Source organism: Gallinula chloropus (genome assembly GCF_964237585.1).
Source record: "Gallinula chloropus genome assembly, chromosome: 5".
Taxonomy (NCBI): domain Eukaryota; kingdom Metazoa; phylum Chordata; class Aves; order Gruiformes; family Rallidae; genus Gallinula; species Gallinula chloropus.
In genome coordinates, this window is record NC_140090.1 from 25142799 (window position 1) to 25155692 (window position 12894).

Here is a 12894-nt window from a genome sequence, read left to right on the forward strand (position 1 = left end):
GGGGAGGGAGGTAGAGGTGTTTTAAGATCTGGAAAAGAAAAACAGCTCATGAAGAAGTAACTGAGAACCCCATTTTTTTTCTCGGTCCCTGCCCCCCTGTACTGCGAGCAGGGGGAAGAAGGGAGCAAGATCATGGCTACAGGGAAGTCTGCTTAGAATGGAGGACTGGGGGGAAGGTGCTACCGAGAACCCCATTGTCCCCAGTCCCTGCCCCCCTTTGCTACGAACAGGATTGTGGGTGGCGAGAAGAAAGAGCAAAATCCTGACTAAAGTCTGCTAAGAAGGGAGTTGTGGGGGGAAAGTGTTTTAAGATCTGGTCACGTTTGTTTTAAGATCTGGTCACAGTCATGAATCCGGTTCTTTCTTCTCTGTTCTTTGTAGTTGTAGTGTAGTGTAATAAAGTAGAGTAGTTTTTATCTTCTTCACTTTGTGTTGAGTCTGTTTTGCCCTTGTCACTGCTGACAGAATGATCTCTCCCTGTCCTTATTTTAACTGCTGATCCTCTTAATATATATATATTCTCCCCTGTCCAACTAAGAAGGGGAATAATAGACTGACTTCAGTGGGTATCTGGCCTCCAGCCAGGGCTAAACCACCACAAAGTCACAGAAAACAGCAACATGCTGGAATTATGGCTGGTTTGGGGATCAAGATTTCACTGAGGAGAATCACTTTCCTTTCCATTTAATTAAAACATAAGAGAGGTTGAAGCAGTAACAAGAGCCGTAAAGCCAGCTATGTGTATTCCCCAAACAACTTTCTATTTAATTTTTTTATTTCTAAACTGTCTTTGTTCTTATTGCACCAGCAATATGACCTGAAAAGTATGAGATATGAAGCCACTAGGACAGATTCCAAACTAAGTCATGCTTTACATCTGTGGAGTACCTCATCATTGTAATTAACAAAATCTTTGAAAGAACAAAGGGATTTCACCTATGAATTACACCTACTTAGAAGTGGATAAACTTCCATACATTCTGCACTTGGCTTAACACCTGTATTTTTTTATCTTGCACCAAATTCCATTAGGCAGTAGGTAGCGTCCATGGCCATTGACATTTACATATATTTACTTTTCAAAAACATTAAATAAACTGTGGTTTCTGAAGATTGCACTAACACCGATTCCAATGTTTGACCTCACTCTTGCAAGTAGCGTGTAGTATTCCTAAAGATTTTTGTTAGAGAGATTAGTTTTTGTAATTACCAACACGTAAGTATGACAGAAACTTTGAGCTTCAGGTCATTTAAATGCATACCTACTTATTAACCGCTTTGGCTCTAAATGCAGTCTGATTCTTAGTCGAGTTAGCTATGGAGAAATGCAGCAAAACAACCCCCAAAAAACAGATATACAAAAATGGATACAATACCTGTGGGAATCTCCTTTACTAACTAAAGTTTGTCCCTTTTGCAAGGTACTGGCTGTGCAGCCTTTAATTGTTTCCTGTAATTCCTCATACTTCGTTGTCAAGATAGACAAATGTAATCCTTCTGAATTAAAGACTTTAAGGTAATTTTTAATACCTTCAAGACCATCAAGTACCTAAAAAATAAAAAAAAGCATCTGTTGTCAGTATTTCTATTCAAAATGTGCATGTATATTATTTTACATAAATAGATGATCAATTATGGGTTAAGATTTAACATTTCTTCAGAAATTAAAAGCAGTATTTTAATTTAGGGCCTGATATTGCCTCTTCAGGTGACTGAACACCACAGGTTTAATTCAACAAAAGTTAATAAAATATGGGCATGCAAAGTTATGATTACTCTTTGAATTTAAATATTCCATTTTTTCAGTGGCAGGCCAATTTGACGTACCAAAGCAGAACCAAAATAAAGAGAATACAGCACATTAGCACTCAAAATGCCTTAAAATATTATTACCAACTCTATTAGCACTCAAATATGATTAAAATATTTTTATTAAAAGGTAGGCTTTGGTTTTGCACACATGCAGCTTTTGTTTATAGTAGTTATTGGTAGTTATACCTGTATAGGGAGTTATAACTACTCTTTGTCTTCCTTTAGTGCAAGCAGAAGTCTCTCATTGAATACCAGAAGAAAGTAAAAGTAGTCTAAATAAAGACTTCTTGCTTGAGTTACTGTATTATTTAAGTAAACACTAAATATTAGCAAAACCGAAAGGTGCCCAAACCTACTGTGCATAATTAGCATGACACCATTAGCATTCTATTCTCTTGCACAGGTTTTTTGTTGTTGTTGCTATAACACCAGAAAAACATAAAATCTAGATAAAGCAAAGCAGAAAATAATATCTATTATCATTAATTTCTCACATAATATATACATTAATGTAATAAATTAAATTTAAATACTGTAACTATAAAATGGACAACTCTGTATAGGGTTTTTTTTCTAAGAAAAAGAAAGGAGGATTGTAATTGAAGGTATCCAGGATGAACTTTCCCTAAAACATCAAATCCTTTTATTCACCACTATGCATAACAATGGCCATAAAGTTCTGATCAAGACAGGAATTGCAGTAATCTTTGGAAACTTGCACTCATGGACCTATGCAAATGTAAATAGAGGCCATTCACCTGAACTTAGGATCTAAGACAAGTTTATTTTGTGTAATAGGTTCTGTATAATGAATTCCACTCTTCAGGACCATACTTAAGAATATTAGTTATATGAAAGTTATAAAGTGTTAAAGAGTGATTATGATTAAGCATTTCAGAAGTAGTTAACCACTCAGCCAGACTTATCATGAGTAGTACTAGTTAGCATATTTAACTAGGTAAGCCTTGGTAAAAATCCACAGGGTAGCTATAACAAACATTTGTTTCCTCATATTCAATTTCAGTTGCAAGTAGGAAGCCAGGTTACAGCAAGATATTAACTAGATTGACTTTTTCCTTCACAGACTCTATAGTCATTGGTAGTTCAATACGCCCATTATTCTGCTTAAAATAGCAGAACCCTAAATTCAGACTCTCAGGAGCTCAACCAAATCAATATTAAATAACCCACACAAAGCCAGCCTTCTGCTTCTAGCTCAGATGCTTTTCAAGAATTAGTGTACATGTATTTCTCTGATTTTTTTTTTTAAAAGCATAAGCATATTACAGCATAGACAACAGGAGGGAAGCATCATGTCTAAATGCAACTGTGGTACCAGAGCATAAATTAAATGTCAAAAGTTTAGAAATTGTATCACTTGATCTATCAGCTGATAACACAAAAATACTGTGCAACATATATTCACAAGTTAAAGATGCAGGAGAGTTATAATTAGTGAACTAACTGCTTAACGTGCTAATAACAGGGTTAGGTTAGAACGTTTTTATTTCAGCATGAAAGATGAGTAATGAAAAACAATAGTTACATGCTAGCAAAAGAGACAAAAGCTCACAAGCTGTAATTAAAATAAATACCAACATGCTGAAGATAACATGGGCATAACTCCTATGAGCAGAAATAATATCCCTCTTTCCTGAGCCATTCTGGGCATTTCCTGCTACTAAAAAAACCACATTATAATAAATCCAAATGTTCTTTAAAAATTATCTTAATATTTCTAACCTTCCTTGTTAATAGTTACCTTGGCCATTCTTAATGACTGTGATCTGTTTTAAGCAATTTTTAAAAGAAAAAGAATAATCATGCAATGAATTTTTCCCAGTCTTCGGTTTTATGTTTGCATACATCCAAAATATGAATGGTAAATTTTGTTGTGGTTCTTTATTAAAATGTAAATGTTTGAGTCTGCTTTATTTTTATTTTAGTTCAGTCTGTCTTCTTCATCCACTAATAGTTTTGAGATATTCCCAAGGAAATAAAGGATGTAATCTCCTGTATATCCTCTGCTTCTCTACTATCATTTCTCTCCATACAGTTTTCAAAATTCTATGATTGTTCAATTGTTTCTCTGTAGTTCTTTTCACTTTACTACTCACCAAGATCAAAAGAAAGTAAAACAATGATTCTACTCAGCACTATGGACTTCTACTTACGTATTTACTTTTAGCAATACTGAATGTATCCTCAGTCATTGACTAACAACATATGCAAACCTAAAAATTCCTTTAACAAGGAAAAAAAGAGTACAGAAGGTTTTAAAAAAAAAGTTTTACTGGGGATCATGCGCAATCCAGTCCCCACAGCTCCATGCCAAGAATGTTCCACCTTTAAGTCCCACCTGTACAATCACTTCAAAGCTAATTACTATCTAAACAAACTCAATTATTTTTCATTTTGCAGTGGCACATAGGAGGAAAAAACCCAGCATATAGAATTTCTTCTAGTAGTTAAAAGAAAGCACATATGTTCTGGAGTACAAAATCAAAAGGTAAATTTGAAGTAACGTATGCACTGAAGTACAACATACTCCACCACTAACTAAAAATGAAAATCTGCAAAAATATAGTACTTGTTAAAAGCTTTATTTATTTAAAGCTATCCAAGTGAATGCTTTCAAGCTTTTGCCATACCAAGGAATCACAGACTATTTCACCTATCATTTCTCAAGTATCCTCAGAAGATAGCTACACAGAGATCCCCCTGGAGAAAAATCAAACTGAAGGTAACCACACAGACAGAGATAGAAGTGGATTGATATGTAAAGGAAAGCTTAGCAAGGAACGTACCTGATTACAAAAGAACCAAGGACCTTGCAAGCATGCAAAAAAATACTGCTTGAAGCAGCCAAACATACAACAAAATGCAGCCAGATGTACAGCTGAACTTAAGAGCACAAATAGCATCCAAGTGCTATACTTGTGTGCTTTTATTTTACTGAATTCATTAAAATTTAAAATAACAGAAAGACACACAAGATCCAAAAGGAGTTCTCTGACTTAGTACAAACCAATACCCTATTTTTCTCATTTGCCCTTTGCATGTCCAGAGGTTCAGGTGTGCTGTGAGAACACCTGAGAGTCTTTTTTTCTGAACTATAACAGTGTTCTGTTCTCTTTTATACATCGCAGGTATAATTTTATATATATATATACCTAGCTGTGGAGACACTCCTGAGCTAGGCATTTCCACAACGCATGGTGCTGGTATCTGAAAAGATGCTGCCTTTGCTCTCAAAGCAACAGAGCTAGATTTGCACAGCTCCTTGTCCAAACTAGAAGGGGGTTGATTGTCAGCAACAGTTTTAACATATTCCACCAGTCCATCTCAGATTACTCAACATAAATTAAATCAAGAAAGTTCAGACTTATTGGGCCAAAAGAATCTCAAACTTCAAGGGTCTGTAAATAATTTCAATACCAAGTATTGCTTAAATGTTAAAAAAAATACCTAAGGAGCACAATACAGGTTAAACACAAATGTGAATACAGCCCCACCTGGTGCTTAAAAAAAAAAAAAGCGTGCAGGCAAAATCTTAACGTTTATTTTCAGCACATTTAATAGAACTATGAATAGTGTAGTTGGAACTATACTTGGAAGTTATCATTTTTTAAAGCTTCTGTAAGTAATCTGCGTACCATATGCTTTAAAAATGCACAAAATACTATTTGAAAAAGAATTTTTATAAATTTGTTCATTACTTTTTGTTAGATCCTAATTCTTATACTTTTATAATATAAAATGTGTGCATGAAAAGAGTATTCTTGTAGACTTACTCTTCAAACGCCTGTCCCAAGGCAAAAATATCAGATTTACTTTCTTCAGTCATCTTCTCAAGCTTTTTTAGACTCAACATCACGTACATGTTGTGTGGGTTAGATTATGTTGGATATTCTTACTAGCTCAAGGCCTAATATCTTACAATTCTTTTTCAAATGCTATGATATTACAGGGTATCACTTAATCACATTTAGAAATATTACGTATTTAAAAAGGCAATATATATTTCCCACGTGCCGTATTTTGGAAACTGAATGTTCTTCTCAAAAAAAATCATTTCAAATGCATTTGCCATTTTGGATATAAGTTTGAGGTGAAAAGTCATATTAAAGGGTAATCAGATTTGCAATTTTTGCATTCCAAATTGTTTAGCAAACTCTGTTTGCATAACCCCATTATTATCAACCTTCAAGAGCACATTGACAGTTGTACTATCAGGTTATTACAGGCTTGGCTTCTTACCAACCTTTCCAGCAGTGTGAAAAAAGTCATTGGCCTCTCGTAACAGGGCTTTCCTTTCTTCCATGTGGAAGCACACTTCTTCTTGCAACAGACAGATTTTCTGGTTTGAAAGCTTTAGATGTTCTTTCTCTGTATAGTCCTCTGAAAGCAAGATCTTAAGTGCTTCAGTTTCCAGTTGTTTCACAGCGGAATTCCATTCCTAACAGAAAAAACTCTTGTTTTAATCACCTACACATAGAAAAGTACACCTGCACAGCAATAGCATAGATACTGGAAAACATGAATCACATTTATAGGCCTGAAAGTTATTACCATTTAAAAGAGTATTTCTACTAGGAGGGATTTCTCAACAAATTCCGATTTTAGTGACAGATTTTTCAGTGGTGGGATTCTATATCCTTTGACACAGTTTCACAGGCAGAAGTAGCAGTTACTAGTGTGTCTGCTGGGAAAAAAAATCCTCTGGATAATGTAAAGACAAGAAACTTCTACTGAGTAAGGCCACACTCTGTGACAAATAGCCCCTCAAATCCGGCTATTTAACGAAGACCAAGTTAAAGTATTTTCCAGATAATACCTGCTTCCAGTGAGACAATTTCTATGGAGAGCTGTTTGGTAATCTATTGAATTAACGCTCCCATGTAGTGAGGCGTGCTGCCACCCTGACACTGTCCCTTGAATGCTTTTCCTCATATCCTACAAAAGAACACAAGTCTGTTCAAAGCACATCTCTGCCTTTTCTGACCACGAACCTTCCTAGTGGCACCTACAGGTTTAAGAGATGTTTTAAGAAAGGAAGATCCTACTTCAGAATTTCAAACCAGTCAGAAACGCTACTAAAAGTTTAATTTAATATGCAGGTACTTTAAAATGGATTCAGTTGAATCAGTACAAGTTTGCATAAAGGTATTTTTTTCTGCATTGCACCACTTGGAAGCATATTTAGCTGATCAGAACAGTTGTCTATTTGACTCCTATTTCTGTTTTCAACTGTCCATACTGAACTGACTTGTGCTTCCCATGTATGACCCAAATTATCCATCAAATTTAGGGATTTAACCTTCATGAACACAACTTTTTTCCCCTACAATTTTTTTTACCTGTGATAAATGCTACTACAGTATCAAGTCCACTATCTTTTTTTTGGTTACAGAGGTATTGAAAGACCTATCAAACTAGACAGCCCAACTGCAAAGGAGTTTTACTTTAAAAGAGCCAAGAGAAAAATACTACTTAATCTTTTCCTGTTTTGCAACTACTGTTTTGGTGTTAGTTGCTTCTCTGTTTTTTAAAGAAAACTATAAAATAGTAAAACTGCTATACAGCGTGCTTTATCCCTTCTGTGCTTGTCAACACTTAAAATTGGTGCCTTATTATGCTGTTCAAAACAAAAGGTGCATCTGATACTTTACTGCAATTTCCCATGCCTTTGGTAGGATATTTCCTCCAATTTTTCTGGCAAGGAATTAAATAAGAGAACCATCTTTCTGAAATTTATTTATGATTTCATTACACAGATTGTTATCACATGTCTGGTAAAGCAGACAGCAAAATGTTTTAAAATGAGATCATTTTTTTCATGAAAACACTGAAGTGCATATGGCACAACAAGATTATAGGACAGGTTCTTTTACCTTCAGCATGCTTGAAGAACATTAGCCTCATGTTTGTTCTTTCTTTATAGTCAGATTACTGCTAATGAAAGACACTATTCTGGATTTTTTACCAAAAGTAGTGATCTGGATATTCATGTATCTTTCACAAACATCATCGACACTAATTCCCTCCCAGTGTCCCACCATGTGGCTTTATCAGTAAGCAGGAACAGAGCTATTTTGGTCTGTGTAGTTCAGTCCTTTCCATTTCTGACATTGCCCATTGTTGAAACAACTGGTATAGCAAAAACACTTGTTCAAAAAGATCAGCAACTAATTTTACATAGACTTCCTCACCAGAGATGGTTATTTTCCCTGCCCAATTGATCTGGACTAGATCTGAACCAACAACCAACAAGTGAGAGGCACCCTGCATTCCCAACATAGGCAAGTTTAAATAGCACATGGAAAGGACTAATTTCCTTGCTTGCTGAAGTGTAGATTAACTTGAACAATTCAGGAAAAAAGATCTAACACCACTCAAAGGTCCAGTGGAAAACACACCTCAATATGGAAAACACATGCATTCGGACCATGCCTCTACCTTCGTGCCTTGAACTTTTGATTAATTTCTGCAGTTTCACAACACATGAACTAAAGCTGAAACAGAGGGTACTAACATGGGTAATGAGTAATTTTTTATCAACAAATCCACAGCCATAAGGAATGTGATGCCTATTCTGATGTCAATACATAACAATGCAATAGTCTCAAAATCATCAAGTATATAAAAATACATTTCACCTCACTCAAAAAACAAGTGCCATCGTATAGAAAATGATAATCCTTTCTCTTCTGTGATACTAACTGCTGTACATTACAAGACAAATATTTTAGCAACATTGAGGGGAAAAAAGCACATTTTATACGATGAGAACTCTAACCAAGATTTCAACAAGCAAATTTTCATTAAATTAAAATCAATTACAGCTTATTTAGGTATTAAGTAAGTTTTTTGAGGAAAACTTTAAAAAGGACTTCATGCTAATAAACATGAATGAACACCTTCCCTGAAGTAATAGAAACATCTCAGATCACAGACTTATTTGATCTGTATCCTATTTCAGTGCAGTGAAACATATTCCTTGATCTTAAAAATCTGATGAATAGGAAAAGGAAAATTATGACAATGCTGCTGCAATTTTTTCCACTGCATTGAATACTCTTCACCTTTCTGCCATGGAAGAGCTAAGAAGCTATAAAGATCTATAGTCTGCATCAAGGTCTTATTTATGTTTTTCATGTTAAATCTACTTCTGCTTTGAACTTTTATTATAATATTACCAATTTAAAAAAGTAAAAATAAAGCCAGTAGAAAATAGGTCAATGGTATTAAAATGTTCCAACCACACTCTAAGTGGTTCTACATATTTCAACAGATTTATTTTTGTTGTATTTTGAAAAAGAAAGATGTGCCAGAAGTCCACAACCAGAACAGAGTTATGCTTCAATGTACCTGCCCTGTATGCCTACAAAGCAGCAAACCAGTGCCACTCACGCTCACCCTTCTTTGCTGTTATAAGTGAACCCTTAAGAAAAGCCTTCTCGGGGACTTTTTTCAAGCTCAACTCACCCACAAACAAGTGCCTGAAGGCCAAGCACTGCCCGTTTCATTTTGTTTGATGTTTATAAAAAAATTCCACTGTTTTGGAATACCCTGCAGTGAAATTGCACCTTTTCCCAAGAAAACACCTAAAATCTCCTCCGCATTTAAATATTCCTTTGAGGACTTCAACACATTCAGCTTCCTACTGAAAGAAAGAAATAACTCTAGGGGAGAATAAAAGCAATTTTTTTTCTTTTTAAAAAATGTATCAATTATCAATAAAGAGCAAATATCTATAGCAAAATATTTATTGATTTTTTTGTTTGTTTTATTTTTAATTAAAATAATGACCACTTCTGAAATCTGTATGTAATAATCTTCAGCCAGTACTTTTAATTAAGTGAAACCCTGAACTTTATTATTTAATGCACAATTCCCCTTTCATAAAATCCTGTCTTGGCCTGTATGCTCTAAGTAATATTCAATAAGAATGAGGATTTTGAGGATAATTACAGTCTGCTGTGCTGTATTTGTTCCTTTTTATGTGAAGAATTTATCTTGGGGAAACAATAGTAGCAAGGTCTCTCCACACACGGCTTAATTGTCCTATTTATGAATAAAGTGTGGACCCCTGATATCCAATTGTACAAGCATCACAATGTCATCATCTCCCAGTAGCTGCAACTGGAATAGTCAGTACCACAGGCATTCCGTGGTCACATTCTAATTTAAGTTTCACTTAAATATGTAGATGTTAATGAGAATTAGAAAACAATACTGTAGTTGGGAACTTTTAACTGGGACTAATAATTAACTGAAAAAAGGCAAAGAAAGTGCAGTTAAGTATGGGCATACTTTTAAAAAATTATATTCTATTTATAAAATAAAAATATTTTATGCAAGAATGAAAAACACGTATTTTCTGCAACAAGAAGGGAAAGTCTCTATTGTTAGCTTAGAAGCAGATACAGGAGGACAAAAAAGTTCTGAACTGTTTCAGTGTACATATGAATTATAATGTACATATGAATTATAATTACAGGAGACCCGCAAACTATAAGAAAATGACTCCTAGTGAAATTATTTCCCATCAAAGGATTTCACTGTAACAATATTCATAAATCTGTTTGGCACAAGGTGTCAATAGCAGCTTCTAGGTGATATTAAAGCAGAGGTTAAACTGCCTCTTTTATACTGTGGCAAGCTGCTTCTCTAACCTTTCACAAATCCATTCTATAATAATCATTTAGTTTGCAATATTCCATGAACATTACCAACTTGGACACTCTCTGAAGGTATTAAATGCAGTTAGACTCATTTGCTGTCCTATTTGATCAATACTAAAAATTGGTTCAATTTTCTCTAAAATAGCTATCAACAATTTCATTTTCAGAATTCTATTTATAAGGAAATGTTTCTACATGTAAAAAGCCTATACTTTCCATCAACAGGGCATAAAAAACACAGTGAAAAAAAATCTTTGTAAGCTCTTTCTGTTCTTCTTCTACATGTTAAATTCCTAAATATCAGCACTAAATATTTGTTGCTCATTTTCGCCGAAACACAAACCCTACTATTACCTTGACTTTTCAATTTGTCAAGAACTGTGTGTGAATTGCTCTGACCTATTGAAGACACACTGCATTGTATGTGCCTATATTCAATGTTTCTGCTTAGCTTGTGTCACTATTCTTACTTTCCTCTCAGTAGCAAGTCTTTTAAACACCTGCTGTCACTGTATCATCTAGCAAAGAAAATGAGCTCTAAGTTCCTTGATTAATCAGGTATTTTTCAAGAGTTTCAAAACTGATGAAGTGTAAGTATTGTGAATCTAAGTAAAAGTTTCTTCAAAAATATGCAAAAAATAAGTAGAAATACCTACAGTTTTATCTGGTTATTAAACATCTATTGTGAGATCAATAGGCTTTTTTGTCTAAGCATTAGCTGTGAGATCTGGGAGAAAAAGAAAGTAGGTAAATACAATATTCTCTACCCTTATGTTAATGTCAACAAATATAGCAATTAATTCTACTGATTGATAGCTGTATTTAATGTGATCATTAAGAACCATCCTGATTAGAGCATGGTATTAGATAGCATGGCTACTCCAGATCAAATAAGCACGCAGAACTACAAAACAAAGAAGTAGTCTCCATCTTGTTACTAATCGTTTTTAAAATGAAGACTGGCTGCATCATTTTCAGTCCTGAAAAGAAGCTGAAACTAGATAAAATGCAAACAATTCAGAATGCTACTTTTCTTCATCCTTAAAGTTAATTGGCCACAAAGTGGTGCTAGCAGTTCTTTTTTACCATGTCAGGCACTTCTGATACAGACAGAAATCTAACAGCAAGCAGTTAGTGCCAGCAGATATGCCCATTGAAACATTTGCCTCTCCTCTACTCATGTCTTTGGAGGAAGGGTGTATATGAGCCCTTTTAATGCTTGGGGTGGTTGAGGGATTTTTTTTTTCCAACTAAAAATAAGGATTCATACATTTGGTCTCTATTATTGTACAATATAGTGAAAATGTTTTCACCGTTTTCACCTCTTAGTGAGCCAAGGTTCAAGATAAGATATGAACTTGAGAACATAATAAATCTTTCTCCTTTCTTCACACTCTCTGCCCAGACACATAAATAAGGTGGTAATCCTGTAAATCCTTATTAGGTTAGCTTCTGAACAATTTAAGCAAATAACTTGTCTTGTTCATCTTAGTGTATTTAGTTAACACATATATTAAATAACACATGTATTTTTTCATGTGAAACTGTTCAAATACCAGAACTTTCCATTCTTACTCCTTATGAGACATGTGCTATGCATGTCTATCAAAAAGAAGCCTTTCACCATGCCCTGAAAGCTACAGTATACATATGAAATATTACTAGAAAAAAATCATGTGGAACACTTTAGATCTTCATAGAAATCCCAAAGTAGTTAAAGACTAGTTTGTCACTGCCCTTATTACATCTAACAGAATGCTATTAGAAATTACCTTCACAACTATTTACATATTCTCTTATATAAGCTGACAAAATAGCTATGTATATGAACTGATAAAATTTTAAAGACTTCTGGAAAATATATTTAACTCTGAAATTAATATATTCACTTTTTTTTTTTTTTAATTAGTGTAAGTTGGACACTAAAGGGATTCCAGAAGGGAAGATAATTCCATTTGTAGATTTAGTGTTTACTAGAAAAAACTGATATTGCATTTTTCCCACTGCTAAAGAGATTGCTTGCAATATAGACACAGTGTAAACTGGTGTCTGCTTTTGTCTCAATAAAACATTAACACAACAGACATATTAAAAAAACTTCTCAATAAAATAGAGGTAGAGGAATTTTGAAGCGCTAATGCAGTTAGTTGTCTTTCTATTTGAAAAAATGGATTTCATTTCTATGCTTAAACATTTCCATATGACATGGAATGATACTGTAGCTATGTTTATGGGGGTTTTGAGGTGGGATTTTTTCCCCCGTTTTACATGTCAATCTGGAAATATTTTGGTGAGTGCTTTACAATTTTGTCACACTTTACATAATGACTCTTGACTTCAGGGAGAAAGATTGTCCTTACAGAACAATCTCATATGACAAAAATCAAACAAGTAG

General features: G+C 34.3%; 1 protein-coding gene across 1 annotated transcript in view; it reads right to left on the bottom strand.

The window, feature by feature from the left end:
• CCDC141 (coiled-coil domain containing 141) overlaps positions 1-12894 on the bottom strand; it is a gene marked incomplete at both ends in the record, with an annotated part of 81932 nt that overhangs the window by 43102 nt on the left and 25936 nt on the right. The window contains 2 exons of the mRNA XM_084265765.1: positions 1377-1549; positions 6077-6271. Of these exons, the coding sequence (XP_084121891.1) occupies positions 1377-1549; positions 6077-6271 (368 nt within the window). The remainder of the gene's footprint in view (positions 1-1376; positions 1550-6076; positions 6272-12894) is intronic.